Here is a 21597-nt window from a genome sequence, read left to right on the forward strand (position 1 = left end):
TTAAGACAAGAGTAAAGCGTTTTTCTTAAGCTTCCTTATACAACTCCCCAGAAAATATTGTGACAAATGGATGAATGCATACCAGAGAGATGACGATGAGTGACTGCCAAACAAACAAGCTTTATCTCTGCTACCAATATCTGCTAAACACTCACACTGTGTTCAAAAGGCAACAACTGGTAGGTGCTGGCAGTGTGTATAAAGTAGAGTACTTAGAAAAACTGCTCTCATTATACGTTGGTCAGAATGGGAAGTGTCTAATGGCTCTGCTCATTTTTTTTTGTTGTTGTTCAAAGACAGAAAATACCTGTGTTGATAGAGAGTCCTACACTAAACTAAGAGTAGAAACCTCTGATTTCTACTATAGTGCTAGTGCATAACCAAGACAGCAGGATGTAAAAGAACTGGTCGTTTCTATTCTCTTACATCGGAGAATACTCCAGTTTGGAATTCTGCCAGCACATTAAGAATGGAGGAAAACTATTTCAAGTTCTCAGCCACTTTCTTAGAGACTGCAGTGCTCACCTTCATGAAAGTCTAGAGGAACAGTTTCAGAACAGGCTGTAGCATTAACATGGGCTCCTTTATTGCTGTGTCTTTGGGGAGCCATTTACCATAGCCAATGCTATGTTCCTCAGAGGCAAAATGGAGATGACTGTATATCCCTCCTAGATCTGAGATGAATTAGAGTGCAAGGCATAAACAGAAGTTTACTAAAACACTACAGCCATTTTATTGACATTCCTAACTCTTTCCATAGAAGGTACAAATGATTGTGCGGACTAATGAATCGATAAATAAATTTTGTAACCTTAAATAGATTTTTTAGAGTTCATTGTTCTAATAGCTAGGATTACTGACCAGTTTATTTGGGTGTCCTAGGGCTTTTTCCTGCTTTAATAGTTTAAGCTCCTCCTATGTAAACTTGCTCCAATTCTCAGAAAACTAAACCTTCACACTTAAAGTTTAATTACCCAAAGAATGACCTGGCATTAAGTGTGAGTTCATATTAGCCATTTTTATAGAGCTAAATTCACTAATAGCTCTTAAGAAAAGTGACACCATAGGAATACTTACAATAAATGCAAGAATAAACTTTTTTATTATCTATTTTTACACAGTGTTAAACTGCCCATATTTTCAGAGTGTTAGTGCTGTACAAACAATTAGAGCTGAAAACCTTTGTAGTAAATTATCATTTCAAATAGAGGCATACTTAATCCATGCATTAAATTAAAACTAGCATCCATGTTATTTCTGTTGTACTTGAGGAATTCATACAAACAAATGGGTAAATAATATAGTCAAAAACCTATAAAGAAAGTCTCAAATTTACAAAATATAATAAAAAGGTTGCCACACTTAAAAATGTATATTATTTTTATATCATATAAAGTGAACAGGTACAAACTTAAATTCCAGACATAAATATAATTGTTGTTTTAAGTAAATGAAATGGTAAAAACTACCATGATGCTGATGTCAACTAGAGATATCTGCCCCTTAAAATCTCAATAAAATTCACTCTAACCCCCAGTCCTCAGAATCAGAATCTTGCCTCCAAAGATTTCTGCACATTCCTATTAGGATTAAGCTCTGGAGTTCGCCTCTGGGTGTCTCTAGTGGCTTTTGGGTTCTCTCTGGGTCTTTCTCTCTCTCCCTTATCAACTAGCTTCTTCAACCATTTCCCATTTGCATGAAGTACGTTTAACCATCTTCCCTCTTCTTGGAATAAAGAAAATGACATATTTCACATGTTTTTAGGAAAAGTCATCCACCTCACCCTTATCCTAGCCTCTTTTTCTTCAGTCATCATCTAGACTAAGGCAGTTATCTCCAGGAGGTAAATTCTAGACTCAATGGTTTAAGATTTTTTTTTTAATAAACTAACAACTTTAAAGGTCATTAGATTACTATACTATAACACATGATTCTTTCAGAAAACAATCTCCTGACCAAAACCAATATATGTTGCATGTTAGTTATATGATCTGGAGAGTCATTTAACCTTTTTAAGTCTTTTCTTCTGGACAGGAGCTTAAGGGAAAACAGAGTGTTGTGTCTTCAGGACAAAGGTCAGTGAGTTTAGGATGAAAGTTTCATGTTTTTGTTTTGTTTTATTTTTGAAAATGTAGGTGATCTGACTACTTTCCTTCAAACCGTTTGGATATAAAAGCATTGCAGAACAGTCATTTCCCCATTTTGCTTCTGTCTCAAGCTAATATGTGGTAGTGGCTTTCATCTTTCAGATGTGGGAGAAGTGAAGATGAGAAAAAATAAAATAACTGTTGGTTGCAGACTCTAAAGCAATGAAAATTTAATTCTTAATGAACACACCAATTCACTAGGAACTCTTTTTTTTTTTGGCAGTACTAGGGCCTGACTGTAGGACCTCCCTACATGCTAGGCAAGCACTCTACCACCGAGCTACATCACCAGCCCTTTTTAAATTTTGAGACAGGGTCTTGCTAAGTTGCCCGGCTGGCCTTGAACTTGTGATCCTCCTACCTTGGCCTCCCAAGTAGTTGGGATTACAGACATGTGCCACAGCACCTGGTTTCACTATGAACCTTTAAGTGGCATGTCAAGTTATGAAATTCTAAACCTCTAGAAGGCTGGTGGCCTCCTCATGTGATAGCTGTGTGCAGGGGCAACAAACAAGGGCTCTATTATTTGCTGCCACAATAATTCCCTCATTATGTTCTCCCCCAATCAAACCTTCGACACCTGACTCTCACCTAACTGGGTCCCAGCATACCAAATTCCTTCTAGTAGGATCCTCTAGGCTATTCCCAGTCTAAAAACCTTCCACTGTGAATGAATCCAAGGACCTGCCTTTTCCAATTCTCTGCTGAGAATTGCCAAAAAATAGAAATTTACAAATGGGGTCACCCCGATTTTATAACTTCCAACAAGTATGGGCTCTGAAAACTTAATTTTTAAAAGCCTGTCAGTTCCTTCTCTATTTTCTCTTGAAAGCTTTTTCCCAGGTCACTCTCCTCAGGCTTTCTACTTGGTCCTGACATGACAATCTCAACAGACTACTCTGTCTCTCACTCAAATCTATCAACAAGGAAACCTCTTAGGTTCCTGTCCCTTATCTGTGTCCATGCTTGGATTAGAGCTGGAGGGGTCTCTTTCTTCTCATATACAGACCCCCTCCCATACACACCCACTAATACCCTTCTGCCTGTTCAGAACTCTGTATCTGTTGTCAATATTGTATCCCAGGATTTAACATCCTTGTTGGTATCTAGTACATGCTCTCAGCATTTATCAACCAAATGGGTGCCCCTCTTTCTTGCACCTTCAATCCCACTCCCTTCTTTTTCTTAAATGTAAATATGCTTAATGCAGTGCAACCTTAACAAAAATTTCCTTATTTTACCCTCTTACAACTAAATATGCTCTTTTCTCAGCTAAACTTTCCTCTTCCTTTTCTTCTAATCTCCTTTTTCTCTTCCTAAAGGCAAAATACTATTCATTTATAATAAAACAATGTTGCTGTCATGTGGACTGAAATTTGTGTGTACCTAGAAACAGTACATTCTCTTCATGCAAGGGAAGCAAGGCAATAATTGGAAAATTGCCTAATAAAGTCAGACTCAGTGAAAGTTTAGCTGATACACTATCCATGGGTATTGTGAGAATCTTTTCCAGATTTCTTGCCAATGTAACTTGGACCTGTGGTTTCTACTTCCTGATTTTCCAGTTACATTAAACTACTGAAGTCTGGTGTTCACTTCTTCCACTCCCCTGAAATTGCTTTCACTGAATTTTTCCTGATTGAAAAAAACTTGAGGTTCCTGTGGTCTTGGGCAGCTCCTCCTCACTGCACCTTTGGTTGTGGTTTTGGTTCCTGTAGCACTCCTCTCCCTCCTCTCACTTGTCTATCCTGCATACTAGGGCTCCTTCCTGAGTCCCCCCACTCAGCACCCTCCCTGCCAGTGTTTCCCAACCTTCTGCCCTGAGCCCATTTCCAGACCATCTCTAGCCCATAGTCTTCCCAGACTCTCTACCATCTCTTCCTATTATCTTACATTTGCTCTGAAAAACAGAAGACAAGGTCTTCTCTGAGTCTGAGGGAGGGGTCTAGAGGAAAGTCGGAGACGGTGAGGAAGTTAGGGGCAGTGAAACAGAGTGTGTGGGAGAAGGATAGTAGGGCATGGTGAGGGTAGAGAGCATCACATGCTTTGTGAGCTGAGTCCATACCCTACCCTCCTGTTAATTATCCTCCTCTCATAGGCTCAGCACCCTCGGTACAGTCAGCCTTTTGTATCCAGGGGTTCAACATTCATGGATTTAACCAACCACAGATCCAAAATATTTTGGGGAAAATGCATCTATAATGGACATCTACAAACGTTTTCCCCATCATTATCCCCTAAACAACACAGTGATACAACTATTTATATAACATTTTGTATTGTAATATACAGATGATGTACTGGGGTGTATGCAAATGCTATGCCATTTTATGTGAGTGGACCACCTGAGGATTTTATCTCATCTCTGGTGTGTGTGTGTGTGTGTGTGTGTGTGTGTGTGTGTGTGTGTGTGTGTATGTGTGTCCTGGAACCAATCCCCCATGGATACTGAACAACAATTATATAGGCACAAAGTGGATTGCTAAGTTTGTCCAACATTGTTTGCCAGAAGGCAAGAGACTTATTAAAATGATTGGACCATGAAGTTCAAGCAGGAGAACAGGAAGGGGTTAGTGGATGTGTATAAAGTATCTAGTAACCTGAGGGCAAGTTAGGCTGGAGTTGCTACCTCTGCTTCCACTGCAATATTTACTCCCTGCATGTGCTGCTACCTCTGTACGTTGCAAAGACTTCTGCCATCATACCATCATACACTACTGTGTTCCTCTAGCACCAGCCTAGAATAGAACCTATGTAGCTTAGGAACTCTGCTCAGCATCTCATGATTGATAAGAAGTGGAGCAATTTCACATGTATGTATGACCATACTCTACTGACTTACCGCACCACAACCCAACCTCTACCATGCCTGCTGTTAATTACTATATTTTGTACATAATTTTTAAAATGCACAGAGAAGGCAAGCTAAAACTATGGTATTTTTAAATGTTAATAAAATTTTACATTGTTCTAATTTTAATAGATCCTAGAAAAACCAAAGTCCCTTTAGTAGTTTTGAATAAATTAGTTATTTAAAATGAGGCAATAAAGCTTCATATAAATTTAATCAACACAAAAATAAACATAGCTTCTAGGGAGTTAAAAAGCTTTAACAAATGTTCTTTCATTAATGAAATATCTGAAAAACACTTTGATTGTCAGCTCCTAGAGGGCAGGAAGTGTGTTTGCTGAATTAATCGTATTTATCTATGACCCAGAACTATGTTTCATTATGATGTAGCATTTACTAAGAGAATCAATAAAGCATTAAATATATTGCTTTTGAGTAAATGCAATAACATTGTCTTATGTTTATAGTTTTAAAGCACTAATTTTGTAACTAGCTTCTCATTATCTTGCTGCCATTAGATAAAAATAAAAAGATAAGTTGTTCTGCAAGATGAGCTCAGGATTAATTTTCTCTCACACACTAAAAGAAAAAAAAAATGATCTTTTTGGTAGTACCTTACAACAGAAAGTGTGTATTTTAAAACACAGCTGCAGGATATTTAATGCTTATTTGACTTCAGTACTGTGAATTTCAAATTGAAATGGTATGGGAGCATTTGTGAACTGGGTCACAGTGTCAAATGCTATAGGAGCTTGTAAAATTCGACTATCTCTAACATCTTAAATTAAATGCTAATGGGTATAGCCTTACAGCCTGATTTCTTGAATTCCTTTCTGCTTGTCACACATTAAAAACTGCGGACAGTTTTCAAGATGTCTTGAACCCAAGATGGACAAAAAGAGAAGTGGGGAAGGGAGGGAGGGAGCATGCTGAAAATATTGAGTCTCTAAAGAAACATTCATTTTGTGTTCTATGTAACAGAACTAAGCCTCTAAAATCCACATTCTATAATCCATACTACACCTCAGGCAAAGCTTGCGAAATTCCAGAAGGATGCCAATGACTCAATCCCCCATCAATTAAATTGGAAATACTTGATTATTTGGTTCAAGATAAGAAATAGCCTCAAACATTTTCATTTGCTCCAACAAATCAGGTTAACATTTCTAAATCAGTGATGGGGTGGTGAAGTATACCTGTCTTTTTTTTTTCTTTTAAGGGGCCCATTAGCAAATCTAGTCACCCCTCCCTATTCATGGTTAGATTCACAATTGATTTATTATAAGCTGGGCCTGAGGAAAGAGGCAGACGACTGAAGGTATTAGAAATGTCACTGGTGATTTCCTCTTCTTTCCAATTAAAGGTATTGTACTGTACACAGGAAAGTGAATTTCTCATCTCAAGTACACAGTAGGGAGAAACAAACCTGAGAAAATTGTGATTGTTTTCATTAAGTATGGTTAACACAGGCAGCATACATTAGTGCAAAAGAAGAACAAAGAAAAATATATTTCCTTTAACAGTAGGAGAAAAACAAAGTGAGAGAGCAGTATGATAGGTAATAAGTTGATAGATTTAATAAAATGGAAAAGGAAATATACAGACCATATTGAAAGGGAAGTAACTTGATACCAGGATGATAGATCTAGCCTGGCTAAAATGAGCTCCTGTGCTTTCTTAAGCCTCACTGAAAAAGTTCTAAGTAGTCATATCTTTAAGACTATGAAAGGGAAACTCCAGTATTTTTAAAAAGCTAGTTTTATAGCCCAAAACATAAGGAATATTTATTAAAATGTGAGAAATTTACACAAAGTTTAGAAGATGCACTGCAAAATTTAGGAATACAATAAATTAACAATACATGAAACCAAATGAGTCAATGGAATGAATATAAATTGGGAGAAAACATAAATTGCATCGATTTCAAAAATCCATCATAGTTCTGTTGTGCAAGGAAGTACAGATTTAGCAAAGACTTCTTTGCAAAGACTTCTATTAGCAAAGACTTATTTGCAGCCAGTTGGAAGCTTCTTTAGCAAAACCAACAGGATATAGACCTAGTAGCTATTTTCTTAACTGTTGAAATACATATTTCAAGGAAAAGGAAGAAGTTACTAGATAAATGAGGTTTTTAATTTAAATATACCTCTATACACTAACACATTCATTTTTAATGTTGATTTGGTATATAGGAAGAGTGATTACTGAGTTCTCTTAATTTACACTCTTCCATTCTCCTAGTCTTCCCTTCATTTCTTAATATATCAAGCACTTAGACCCAAATGTTGGTTAGGTGACATCAATCAAAATCAGTGAATTGTCACCCAGAGATCCCTGGTTATTGAAAACAAAAGGTCAAAATGAGCAGAATCCAAACAAATTTAATTTAATATGAGAAAGAATTTTGTTAAAACAGCTGTTAAAAAATTGGAGATAATTAACTGAGGAAAGCTGAGAAAACTTCACTTCCTAAAAGTAATCATTTTCTCCAAATACAAACATCAAAGTTATCCTTAGTATTTATGTCATTGATCTTTCTATTCCCCTTTGTCCTTGAAGACACTAAATTTAAATTACATTTGGCTTACAGAGTATGTGTCCCTCAACTGAAAGAAGATGCAACTTCCTTCCCTGTAGGCAAATTTTTCAAAAGTGGACGCTTCAGGTCTTTCTCCACACTGGGAGACTGATACCATATGCTCCATAGACTCTTTGTACACGCAAAAAGGCAGCCAGTAGGGGTGTGAAGGGGTTTGTGGGTATGGATGAAACAACATTAGCAATGATTGCATAAACCACTGAAGCTGAATTATGGGTCTATGTTCAATATACTAATCTGTCTACTTTTTTACATAAGGAAAGGTGTTTAAGAAAAAACAAAAGCAAATTAAAATAGAGCTCAAACTATTCACTCCCAAAATCAGTAAGAATGGGGAGGTAAATAGGAATGAAAGATTCAGACGGCAAGGGTAACACTATTCACAGATAATATAAAAACTTTGTTCATTAACTTAAATTCCTTCCTTCAATACACAGCATAGTTAATACCTAAATATATATTCATTACTATACCCAGAAAAATGGATTTACTAGGCTTTTCTTCTCCTAATTTGACTGTGAAGAAATGACTTCTTGTCAGGCAGCCAAAAGTGAAAGAAAAAGCAAAGGACCTAGAAAAACCACAAACTGTGCAAAATAATCCAGGAATTGAGGGCTGATAATGTAAACAATAAAAGATTTGATAGAAAAACAGATATGATGAGCCATTAACTTTCAACTTAAATTTTTACACCACTAATCACTCAGAAAGTCACAGAAAGGTCAATTACTTCCAATTACTTTGTTCTCAGTGGAGTAGGTGCTCAATAAATGATTGTTGATTAGCTAAAATGGCATCCTTAACTCAATCACTCAATCGCACATAGCCACACCACCAAAGCTTGACTTTTATATTTATGCCACAGTGAAAGTGTTTTTTGATAAATCTGACATGAGTCATGTTCTACCTGATATCCAAAGAAGACCATCAGCCACATATCCAGCATGACATGAAAGAGATCGATCAAAGGACTGCACAAAAGTCCATTTGTTCTTCTTGGGGCAGTATCGCTCAACTGTAGGCAGAACCTGACGCAGTTCATTTCTGCCCCCAACTGCATAGAGGTATTCATCCATGGCTCCTAACACAAAATGCTCCCGGCAGTTTTTCATGGATGCTATCTCTGCCCAGGAATTACTGCGGGGGTCATAGCGACAGGCAGTCCTCACAGCACATGTCCGGCCACTGGCGTGCTCCACTTCCCCTCCTGCTACAAAAAGAAAGTCCCCCATGACTGCCACACAGTGGTGGCTCCTTCCCACAGGCATGGGAGCCAGTTCACTCCAGTTGGCAATGGCAGTTATAAGAGCATTCTCCTGATCAACAGGATTAAAGTACCGAAGTTCCTTGACTTTACAGACCTCACGTTTTTTCCCACCAATGATATACAGAGTATCTGATTGGAAGCGTGGTTTGGTCCTGCGGGTCTGCCAGACAGGCTGTGCATAGATGCTCTGGTGATATTCCAGGGCCTCGTTGACCAGGGCTGTTGCGGTCTCACTTGCCTGGACAAGCGGGTGGGACAGGGCAACTGTATGGAGGGTATCCACGTCCATTAGGCCAAAGCGGATGTACTGCAGGAGTTCATCCATGTACTGGTAATGGCAGTTGTGTTCCAACCACCTCACAGCTAGCTGAAACAGAGGAAAATGAGATGAGAGGAGAATCAAGGACAAAAAAGAAAGAGCAACAGCAATGACATATAGGCAGGTCACCATGTAATCTTTCAGACAATAATATAATTTTTTCCTACACAGTAAAATACTAGAATATTTTTAATTGGTGCTTTACAATTATATATATAGTGGCATTCATTGTAATGCTGGAATATTTTGATACCCAGGCAAGGAATCCCGCTCCCCCCCTCCCCGCCATATCAGCAGAGACACAAAGAACTTAAGACACTATTGTAGTGGTTAAGAACAATGTTAGGCAACACTGATGGGAGCTTAAGATATCTGTAGCGGTGAACAATAATTGCTTTTCAAAGAGTGAAAACAGTGTTATGAAACAGCCTCTTCCCCATTCTTCATGAATAAGAGGTTTGGTACCACCCCCACCAGGAAGGTCAATGGTAATTAAGCATTGCCATCTCAGCTCAAATAACATGTCAACCCATGAGGCAAGGCGCTGTACCAACATGAGGAAAGTACGAAAACGTGATCATCTGGAACCACAAAGTGTATGTGAGAGAAAATCAGTATAACACTAGTAGAATGATTTAGAAAGAAAAATGACTTTCCCCTACCCTTTTGGTAGGCATACAGGAAGCAAGAAAGGGAAAAAGTAAGGTTGCAACTTGTCAATTTAATTCTTTTGTTGTTGTTAATTAAGTTTTCACCATGAAGGAGCAGTTGTTATTTGCACATGTAAGAGGCTGGCAATTTGTTAGGGTCATTTTCACAAGCAGGGTATAGAGGAGTTTATCTTTGTATTTGTAAGCAAAATAGTAGAACATAACCCTAACTAACTTTTTTATTTGTCCTTCCAGATCTCTTTCAAGAAAGAAGGAATTAAGAAATTTTGGCTACAGGCAAAGACGATTTCTTAAAACGGAAGCAGGTACATTAAGTTATAAATAACAAAATTGACATTAATTTTAAAAAATACCATTAACAAAAACCAATTCATTTATGAAACACCTGAAATAATTTAATTAACATGACTTGATATTTAAGTTTGGCAAATGTTCCCATCAGCATGAAACAGTACATCTAATATCTCCATCAATATATTTGATATGAATTATTCTTAGCAGAACCTACATTAAACTAGATTTCCTACACAACACCAATGTGGATCTGAAGGAGCTAGCAGGAAAAAGCCATGAATTAGAACATTAAATAAATTTTATTGTTTTACTTGCTTTTTGACCCATGTAATTGGGGCTCTGGCCTTCCCTGTTCAGATGATGCTTAGCATACAAGATAGAGAAGGAAATATGGTACTCTTGTGTTATTATTCCTTGGCAAGATGAGCTGGATTTTCATCCCAGTAAAAAATAATCACTAGGTTCTCTGAAGCACTGGATAATTTCAGACTTCCAGAGTTTCTGCATTCATTTGACAAATGGCTTCAAATGGCAAGGTGCCTTTTGGACTTGTCTTTTTAGCTTCTGAATGAAGTGAATGAGGAACTGAATTTACTTCTGCTGTGGAGGGAAGTGCATCTTTTAATAATTACAGAGTGAAGAGAAATGCAAAAGAATGTCACTGGTACCAACAAAGTAGATCCCACAAAGGGCAGATAACTGACACTCTCTACATGTTCTCATGGAAGGTAGCATTTTTATTTAAATTAGATGCCAACCTGATGGAAAAATTGTCTATATATGGTAACATCAGTAATAATCTAAGATGTTGTGAAATAGAATGCTAATCATCAGTCACCAGGTCTCTGCCAGAAGTGGAGAGGGCATTCAATGTATGGCATCCTAGTTTTCATGCACCATAATTTTAGAAGTTTCAAGAGATGGGGTTCCAATTATTTCCCTAGGGAGATAATTTAGCAACTTACTAAATGATTTTTCATTCTTTGCCCATAGAGTTTTCAAAAGTTCTCAGGAATAAAGTCATCTAACACAAGGTCATTTCTTGGGTACCAGGTAAAATTTTCTGAAACTTAATCTTTGATATTGCTCCTAACTTAATTAATTCCAGTTGATATTGCTTTGCTCTACAAACAATTACTCAGCATCCTTACATCCTTGTTGTTCTGCATCTTTCATACAGTTATTACAGGAAACAGCTCTGGAGAAACATTAGATAAATATCCATGTCACTATAGCCTCTTTTTATAGCATAGTGCTGCCCATTTAATTATTTTTCTCTCTCCACATAAATCAGTTCTTCCTACGTCATAATCAATCTTCCATCCCATCTCTGAACACTCTCCAGTTTATCTTCCCACCAAACAGTATCACTAACTGCCTGAGAGGTACAAAAGCCTCAGCTGTGCTCTGCTGTTAGGGAAATCTCTAACAAATTAAATTCACAAGTCAACAGTGACCTCTGTATACTATTACTGATTAACTTCTGGAGTTCTCTCTACCACCCCATGTCACATGTATCATGATGCTTTCCATGTCCAATTTCCCTAAATTTATATATTACACAATACTTTGTGCATATGTATTAGTTTGCACTTTCTGAGCAATTTTTCTTTCTTTTCAACATGTCTGACTTTTACAGATATCATGTAGTTTTCACACCTTTATAATTGATTAACATTTTCAGACCACCCACGTCTTCTGTACTTGGTGGGTTTATTTTTCCTCCAGATCAAAGGTGAATGTAATATACAATGAACCATTCTGCCACCAACTCAGACCTTCATGCACAAGAATTACCAGGAGTTTCTGGTCAAAATGCAGATTCTGATTCTGTAGGAAGAGGAGTGGGATTGGGAGTCTACATTTCTATTGAGCACTTTGGTGATGCATATGCCTCAGGCCCATGGACCACACTTTGAGTAGGATGGTTTCAGATTGATTTTTGTTCATAAAACAGTGTTCTCCTACCATGCTGTCTGAATTTAGTTACTTCAGAAAGCCGCACTAACTGTTCCATCCACTAGGATACACTGTTGCCTCATTGGAGTTAATATATTGTTTTAAAAAATTGAAAAAGAAGTCAAAGTGATACCTTAATTAAGATATAGGATGTGTAATCAGATTAATAGTATGAGTAAGATAACATATTGAGACTCTGGTTCTATATGGTCTATAAATCAACAGTTGATCTATGGAATCAATTATATAAAGTAAGTCATATTAAACATGCTGAAGTTTTGCTTTGCAATAATAACAAATTAATGTGAAAGTGTTACTATGGTCCCTTTTTACTTTACATTTAAAATATATATATAAAGGAGACAAACCACTGAAACCAAGGATAATTTCTGTTTAGCCAAATAATGAAAGAAATAGTGAGGCAATTTCAAAACAATGGTCCATTTCAAAATGACTTTCATGCTGTGAACCTCACCAAAGCACCATTCATTGAATTGTGGGTAAGGTGAGGAAAGAATCCAAGAACCTATTTAAGCACCTGAAGACTACAGTAAGCAGAAGACTGATTCATCATTGAGGCATCTTGGAACCCAAAGACCACAGTTAGCTTTGTAGCATATTTCTGTGCTTAAGATTGAAAAAGGTTATTCTTAGAACTGATGGATTTTAAAACGATGACCCTATACTGAGAAATCATAGTTCAGGGCAGGCTGAAATCCTGTTTTATCTTATTGATTCTGGCGTAGTGTTATCCCAACCACCCAACACTCTAGTATTTAATGGAGCAGAAAGTGAAGCCTGAGGTCAAAGTCCTACCTCCCACAATTTTGGTGACAAAGTCAGGAAGAGTGGAAAAGAAATTACAGATTCAGTTTGGGAGGGCTCAACAAAGACTGCTCAGGAAACAGGGTCTTCAGAGGAGATTTTTCTAAACCATGTGAAACATAGCAGACAAGAACAACAGGGGCTCTCCCATGCACCCTGCCTAACTCAATTCATGTAACCCCAATGGAGAATTATTCCTTCCAAAAAGGAGTCTAAGCTATAGCTTAATTCAACCCCTACCCATTTGTCTCACCCTCAGATCCTTGTTAAGCACAATCCTTGGCCCATAGTTGCCTATAAATATTTGCTGCATAAATGAAAAATTCTTTACAACTGTTCTTAGGCTATTTCCATTTTTCTTGAACAAATAATATCAATTCCTTTATTCCTTTATATGTTTATTTATTTATCTTCCACAGACTTCAGTGTCCTATTTTATTATCTCATCTTTAGGGCTCTGCTATAAGGCCTTTATAAGCTCTCAGAATTCCACAATGCAGCACACAGTGCTCTAAACTTACATATATATAAGCCCTTGTTTTCCTCCCTTACAAGCCTGGTGCTGGCTGCTTCTATTTGAGATTCTTGACAATGCAAAAAACACTAGTCTTTTAAGCTTAAAAATAAGTAATAAAAATTTCAGGCAAGAAGAAACTTTAGAATTCATTTTGTTCAAGCTTCTCAATTTTACAGCTGGAGATCCAATCCAGACGAGTTAACTGAACCCAAATCATGCAACTAATTAGCAGAAAAGCTGCAACCAGAAACCCAGTCATTAAATTCTATAATCTATTTTCTATTATATCAACCTTGTCATTATTTTTCCATCAATAATTATTTTAAGATAGAATCCAGATAAATGCACTCAAGTTCAAATATGACTTACATATTCTCTAAATTAGAAACAGAGAATCCATTTTAAAGTAAGTACACTTTGCTTCCAGATAGGTACCATATATTAATAGGACTAATTAAAGAATTCATATTTAAAGAACAAGCATTTCAAGGGAAAGGACATGTTTTGAGTCTTGAATTATTGTTTCACTTTTTTTTTGGTAGCACAGAGGATTGGACCCAGGGTCACTTTACCACTGGGCTATGTCCCCCATCGTCCACCCCCTTTTAATTTTTATGTTCAGACAGGGTCTTGTTTAGTTTCTGAGGCTGGCCTTCACCTTTTGATCCTCCTGCCTCAGCCTCCTGAGTCATTGGGATTAGAGGCACCCCTCACTATACCTGGCTATGTTTCGAAATCTAAAATCCCTGATCCTTTTAAAGAAGTAGATATTTTGAAGTCTAACTCTGCTTATATATGTCTCTACATATGTGTACTATAAAACATGACCCCAAAACAATAAGAAATGTGACTTACAGATTCCTAGAAAACGTATTAATTATGTAGTCATCCCAAATCCCAGAACACACATCAATATACTCTTCCATGAAAGTATCTTTATACCTTGCAAATACATAACACAAGTGCCCTTAAAAAACGCTTCTCATCAGATAAGTTATCAAATCTTTTAAAGAAACGATAACAAAAGGTAAAGCTCTTATGACATCATATAAAATTATTTCTTTGTCTTGTTCTACAAATATTCTTTTTACACTGAAAAGGATGTTCTTATCATGGAACTCATCAGTCAGAGCTGAGTAAGCAATGACTGGCATTTTTTCATAGCCTTATTCTGCCCTGTTGGCCAGGGGCACCTATTATTATTCTCTAGTCTAAAACTCGGTTGTAGACAGCTTTGCTGAAGGTGCAGACTGAGCTTTCCTTTTGTAGAAGCCCATGCTGTGAAGGCACAAGTGTCCATGTCCTTGCCAGTCTTGACATCCCATTCAGATAAACCAGGGCAACTGTCTCCTGGTCTCACTGTCCAAAAGGCAGCATAAATCTCACACTTGTGCAGTTTCAGAAAGGGACAAGGGAAGGGCACAGGAGCAAATCAACAACTCACTTACTTTGAACCTCCACCAAAATGCTGGGCATGTTTAATAGCACCTGGGTAACAAGGAGTGGGAATCAGGGCAGCATGTTCTAAAAGAATGAATAATACTGCATAGATGTTAAGTTTTCCTTTCTAAATGGACTATCTTCTCATCCATGTCCTCAAAGGGGAGTTCAGTGATTGTTATGAAGTATAATATTTTTCATACTATTTTAAAATGCCTTGAATTCTAATAAATCTAAAAGTTTAACATGATACCCTTTTAATATGAATAGTTTCTTTAGATTAAAAATATGGAAAGTTTCCCTAATGCAAATGAGCAGGTGTTGAGATTTGCCATGCTATATTGCACAGAAGCTCATCTCTTTAATGTGAGTCAAGTAAGGTTTGATATATTAAAGCAGAATAATGACTGCCACAGAAAAGAAAGCTTATATTAATAAATAAATGTGCAAAATCTTAGAGTCACATTCTTTCCTTTAAGACCAAATGAAAAATTTCAGTTCAAAAAGACAGCATTCCCATAAAACCAAAAGCACCAGAAACTAGGGATTCAGGATCAGAGCATTTTCCTCTACCAGAACAATGAAAATGTTACCATAGAGGAATATTAAAAATTATAACAGTGCTCACTTGAGTGCTATAATTAAAATTGTGTCAACATTTTGCTTGTAAAACAGATTTTTCAATGGAGGTTGCACATTAACCATTATAGCTGACTACAGACATGTAACACATAGGCAATTTTTTCCTCTAACAAATGTATTTCAGTGAAATCAGATCTGATGAGGCTCCAGATCTTATACTGTCATGGAAAAAAAAACCTGACAGATTTTAAAAAGAATACTCAGCTTAGCAGATGTGATAATAAAATATATTCTTTCATTGTTCATTTAAAATTGTATGAAGTTGGGAGATTGATAGCATTCTTATTTTCACCTTTTGTATAAAGTTGTGCTCTGATAATCATTTTTATAATACTTCATGGTTCCAAAAGCAAAAGCCCTTGATACTGAGTGTATCTTTTACCCAGATGAGGATAATTTATAGACACAGAACTAGAAAAATCACAATGCAAACTACCCTAAGGTCTACCATATTTAAGTTCCAGATAATTAGTTGGGCAAATAAAAAGTGACCTGAGTTTTTCTTTGGTTCAGCCTCACAACACAAGAGGATTTTTTTTTAAAAGTTGTGTAGCATGATGAAGAGCAAATAAAGATAGGAAAAGAGGTAAGGAGAAATAGGAAAAGAAGAAGACAAATTGTCATTGTTTGCTAATTATATGATGCTATATCTAGAAGTTGCAAAAAAAAAAAAAAAGAAACTCCATCAGAAGACTTCTAGAGCTCATAAACAAATTCAACACAAGATTGACTAAATTAATAAGATCCTAAACTAATACCTTTCTTATATTCAAATAATGAATGCACTGAGAAAGAAATCAGGAAAACTAACCCATTCATAATAACCTCAAAAAATAAAATATATTAATTGGGAATAAATCTAAGCAAGGAGGTGAAAGACCTCTAAAATGAAAACTACACAACCCTAAACAAAGAAATTAAAGAACACCTTAGAAGATGGAAAGACCTTCCATGTAATGGCCATACTACCCAAAGTGATATACAGATTCAGTTCAATCCCTACCACAATGTCAATAACTTCTTCACAGAATGAGAAAAACCAGTTCTAAATTGCTTTGGGAAGATAATAGACCCAGAATAGTCAAAGTAATCCTGAGCCAGAAGACTGATGGCTTGAAGTATCACCGATACTTGATCTCAAATTATACTACAGAGCTATAGTAACAAAACCAGCACGGAACTGGCATCAAAGCAGACATGAAGACTAATGGAATGGAATGGAATGGAATGGAATGGAATGGAATAGAATGGAATGGAATAGAATGGAACAGAATAGAATAGAATAGAATAGAATAGAATAGAATAGAATAGAATAGAATAGAATAGACAAGACAGAGACAAACCCACAAAGTTACAGTCAACTGATATTCAACAAAGGTGCTCAAAAATACATGTTGCTGAAAAGAGCCTTTTTAACAAATGGTACTAGGAAAACTGGTAGTCATATGTAGAAGAATGAAACTAGATTCCTATCTCTCATCCTGCACAAAAGGCAAATCTAACTGGCTCAAAGATCTAGGAATTAGACCAGAAACTTTGCAAGTGCTAGAAGAAAATAGTGTCAACACTCCAACATATTGGTGCAGGCACTGACTTCCTTAACGAGACTCCTAAAGCCCAAGAAATAAAATCAAGACTCAATAAATGGGACAGCATCTTAAAAGCTCTGCACAGCAAAGGAAACAATCAAGAGCATACAAAAAGGCACAAGATCTTCACCAGCTGATCCTCTTATAGGAATTAATATCTAGAATATGTAGATATCAAAAAACGTAACACCAAAAAACCAAACAACTTAATCAAAACATGGGAAAAAGAGTTAAACAGACACTTTTCAAAAGAAGAAATACAAATAACCAACAGATATATTTCTTAAAATGTTCAACATTCCTGAAAATCAAGGAATGCAAATCAAAAGTACATTGAAATTTCATCTCATTCCAGTGAGAATGGCAATCATCAAGAACACAAACAATAATAAATGCTGGTGAGGATGTTGGGGAAAAAGGTATAGCCATGAATTGTTGGTCAGATTGCCAATTAATACAATCACTCTGGAAAACAGTATGGAGATTTCTCAAAAGACTAGGAATAGACCCCAGCGATCCCACTCTTCTGTATATATGCCAAAGAACTAAAAATCAGCATACTATAATGATACAGCCACATCAATGTTACAGTAGCTCTATTCACAATAGCTAAGTTATGCAACCAGCCTAGGTACCTGTCAACAGAGAATGGAGAAAAACAATGTAGTATATGTATATACACAACAGAGTTTCACACAGCCAAAAAGAAGAATGAAATTATGGCATTTGATGGTAAATGGACAGAACAGTAGAACATGCCAAATAAAATAAGCCAGAGTCAGAAGTCATGGGTCAAATGCTTGTCTCACATGCAGAAACACATCAAAGTAAGGGAAACAAAGTGTGGGGGCAGGGCCAGGGACAGATCCCTTGAAGATAGAGGGGAGATCAGTGTAGTAAAGGAAGGAGATTGACAGGGAGGGAGGCAGGATGGGAAAAAGAAGGAAATGCAGAATGCAATTGACAAAATTATGCTATGTACGTATATGAATCTAACACAGTGAATTCCACTTTCATGTATATCTATAAAAAACAACTAAAAAATAAACAATAAATAAAGGAATACCAGTTTAGGAAGGGGAACAGAGGGCAGGAAGGGAGGAACAAAAGAAGTAACGCTGGGTCTGGGCACAGTGACACATGCATGCCTGTAATCCCAGCAACTTGGAAGGCTGAGGCAGGAGGATTGCGAGTTCACAACCAGCCTCAGCAAAAGTGAGGTGCTAAGCAACTCAGTGAGACCCTGTTTCTGAATAAAAATACAAAAAAAAAAAAAATTAGGGCTGAGGATGTTGCTCAGTGGTACAGTGCCCCTAAATTCAATCCCTAACACCGAAAGAAAGAAAGAAAGAAAGAAAGAAAGAAAGAAAGAAAGAAAGAAAGAAAGAAAGAAAGAAAGAAAGAAAATAAAGAAAAAGAAAAGAAATAACATTGGGGACTGAAATGGAACAAATTATATTCCATGCATGTATGATTATGTCAAAATGAACCCGATATTATGTATAACTACAATGCATAATAAAAACATAAAAAACAAAAACCAAGTCCACTAATTCCCTTTTCTATCCTGTTTCTATTTGCAAATATCTGGCAAATGGAAAAGGCATGTATACTTTTTCCTTTGCCCTTAGAAGCAGTTTGATGGAAGTGGTGAAGAAGAACTGAATAAGAGAATATAGAAGAAAAGCAAACAAAATACAACAAAACAAAAAGCAACTATGCTGGTACATTGGATTCTTCTTTAAGGCTGTAATGATTAAAGAACAAATAAAAGATCTATCCTCTCACTGAAAAAAAAAAAAAAAAAGGTAAGGTTAGTATTCTGTGATATCCTTTTTGCCTGTGAGACCTGGCTACCAATTAGAGCTGATCTTTGAAAAACTAGGAGCAATATGAAGATATGGCTGACATTGGGACAGTCATTTGGCTTCTCATCTGTAAAATGAATGAGCTGATCAAAGACTCTTCTGTCACTAGGATATATGTCAATCATGGATCCACCAAAAATATTTTAAAGAGGAATCCTCCAATATTCCTACAGGTAGAAGAGGTAACCAAATTGCTGCATCTACTATTCATTCACAGGTTTTTATAGCAAGAATAGATTTTATAAATCTCTTTTCAAAAAACAGGGTGAGAGTTTTTGTCTATAAATCAGTATTAGACAAAATATATGCATGTGTGCATGTGCCCACAGACTGACATGCAGAGAACTGGGTTATACCACAGTCTTTTTCTCCCTTGGAACAATTTTGATCAAATTACATCATCCAACCTAAAAGATACCATCTCTTGTAAAAATAAAATAGTCTCAACAAAAGAGCATACATTTCAAATTTCTAAGGTGACCGCTTCAGGGTATTTTTGGTTAGAATTCCCAGAATGAGATTTCATACATAAATGCAAATATTTAGTAAACTGTTCACATAAAATTTACCTCCTGTCTTTAAATATATCATTTCACATGTAGTATATATGAAACTTTTTAGATGGTAAGAGTGTCCTACTGGACAATAAAACACAACCAATCTGTGCATGCCAATGATGCTGCAGGGCAACTTAACTCACTCTTGGTTACCTCAAATTTGACCAAAACCCATGAACAGTTATAGGAATGCATCCCATTATGATCTCTGAGCCAAAAGACAATACTCATCCACCTAATCATCAATAGCTAAGATTGCTTCAGAACATTACCTGCTGCCCTGTGATGACATGAGACTTCTAAAGAAGCTAGTGTCTATATACTTATATAACATGTCCTGCTGGATGCTGAATAGACTTTGCAGAGCAGCAAGACATTAAGCTTATATTGTTGGAACAACACTGGAAAATGAGAGAAAATCAATTTGGCCAACAGAAAAAAAAAAAAAAAAACCTTCTGTATCCTATTGACGAACAGGACTACAGTGCCCTATGTAGGTCACACCATTTCACATTATTTCCCAACTACTGCATGCAACGAGGATGCATTATCAAGTCAGCTGAAATGACCAGAGATATCCTGATGCTTTTTTCTACAACTAATTGGCACATACCCATTGAGGTGAATATGACACCATGAAAAGGAGGCAGAACTTGAGGTCAAAAGACCTGTTTCTGTAACAATGTATTTGTGCATTTAGGAAAAACACCAATACACTGAGACTTAGTTTCATCATCTGTAAAACAAGGATGACATTTCCTGCATTATAGAGTTCTACAGAAAACTGAGGGAGGGAACATGTGAAAGTAGTTGGTAAATTATGATATTTAGACAAAATACAGAATTAAGATGCTAACAATGTGCCATGAAGAGATGGATCTATTCCTCAATTCAATTATCTTTTTAAATTCATGATAAAATCATGATATTCAGACTATTTTGTATAACACAATATCATGCAATATGGACATAAATTTTGAGATTGCTGTGGATTATAAGAAACTAGCTACACAGCATTAAATACTTCACATGTTGTAAAGTGACAAATTATAATGGCACAACAAATTATGAACTAGAATCTATTTTCACATTAGTAAATTCAGGGCTTCTAACCTGTAATTCAAGTTCTGTGGCTTTGTTAAATTCCAAATCTTCCAAGTGAAAGAAGTATGAAATAGGAGGGGTAAAGGGGCCTTAAATTTAGTCATTTCTGCATAATACTCAGCATATATTTACTTTCTTTACTTGGCTTAGCCTCCCATTGAAATACTTGAGTTTGTATCCATATGAGTACCCTCAAATCTCAACTCAATAAGCTTGGTGGTAAGGAAAAATATATATGAACTAGCCCTCCAACTTGAGAAAACTAAAATAATGATTGATTATCTCAGGTCAATGACTTATTTCTCTGTGGAAAAAATATATAACCATGAATCTTTTCTTTAGTGTTTTCATTCATTCATTTCTCAAATTCTTGAGGGAGTGTCATTATGTGCCAGGAACTTACTTGGCAAAAAAGAAGATTCTAATCAGTACACATATATGCACTCTTATTTGCCATTCAATTCCAAGCTCTAGTAATACTATAAAACTCAAGGCTCAATCTTGAGCTTAAGTATTTTGATGTGTCCCTGTAAAATATACTCATGGAATGTGGAATTGGGGGAAAATCCTACAAGTTTTGAAGATTCAGTTTCTTTTGGCAGAGATTTAGACACATGCAAGACCCATCTTTCCCCTTTGTCATTTCATTGTTTTAAATGATGCTGGCACATGTATAAATTTTATGGTTTAAAAAAACCTGTTTAATTTGTAAACATGCCCTAGAGCACCCTGAGAGCATCAAGCCTTTGAATATTTCTCTGTGAATTGATTCCTGAATAATGAGCCAATAGCAGGTTCATTGTCACATGTGCTCCCCCTCTGAAATTAAACCTTTAATTATATGACCAAATGGACCTCAAAGGCTCAAGCAGCTGCCCCAGGTCACTGACACAGAGATAGTCAAATTCTTCTAATAAGTGGTACTATGATGAATTCAGGTGCCTGTGA

General features: G+C 36.4%; 1 protein-coding gene across 2 annotated transcripts in view; it reads right to left on the reverse strand.

The window, feature by feature from the left end:
- Window positions 1-21597, reverse strand: part of KLHL32 (kelch like family member 32) — a 186638-nt gene that overhangs the window by 19234 nt on the left and 145807 nt on the right. Inside the window, exon 7 of one of the 2 annotated variants that reach the window (XM_079147137.1) lies at window positions 8505-9231. In XM_079147137.1, the coding sequence (XP_079003263.1) occupies window positions 8505-9231 (727 nt within the window). Of the gene's footprint in view, window positions 1-8504; window positions 9232-21597 lie in introns of those variants that run through there. The other variant, XM_079147136.1, reaches the window with a different exon arrangement.

This window comes from Sciurus vulgaris (genome assembly GCF_902686455.1).
Source record: "Sciurus vulgaris genome assembly, chromosome: 7".
Classification (NCBI taxonomy): Eukaryota; Metazoa; Chordata; class Mammalia; order Rodentia; family Sciuridae; genus Sciurus; species Sciurus vulgaris.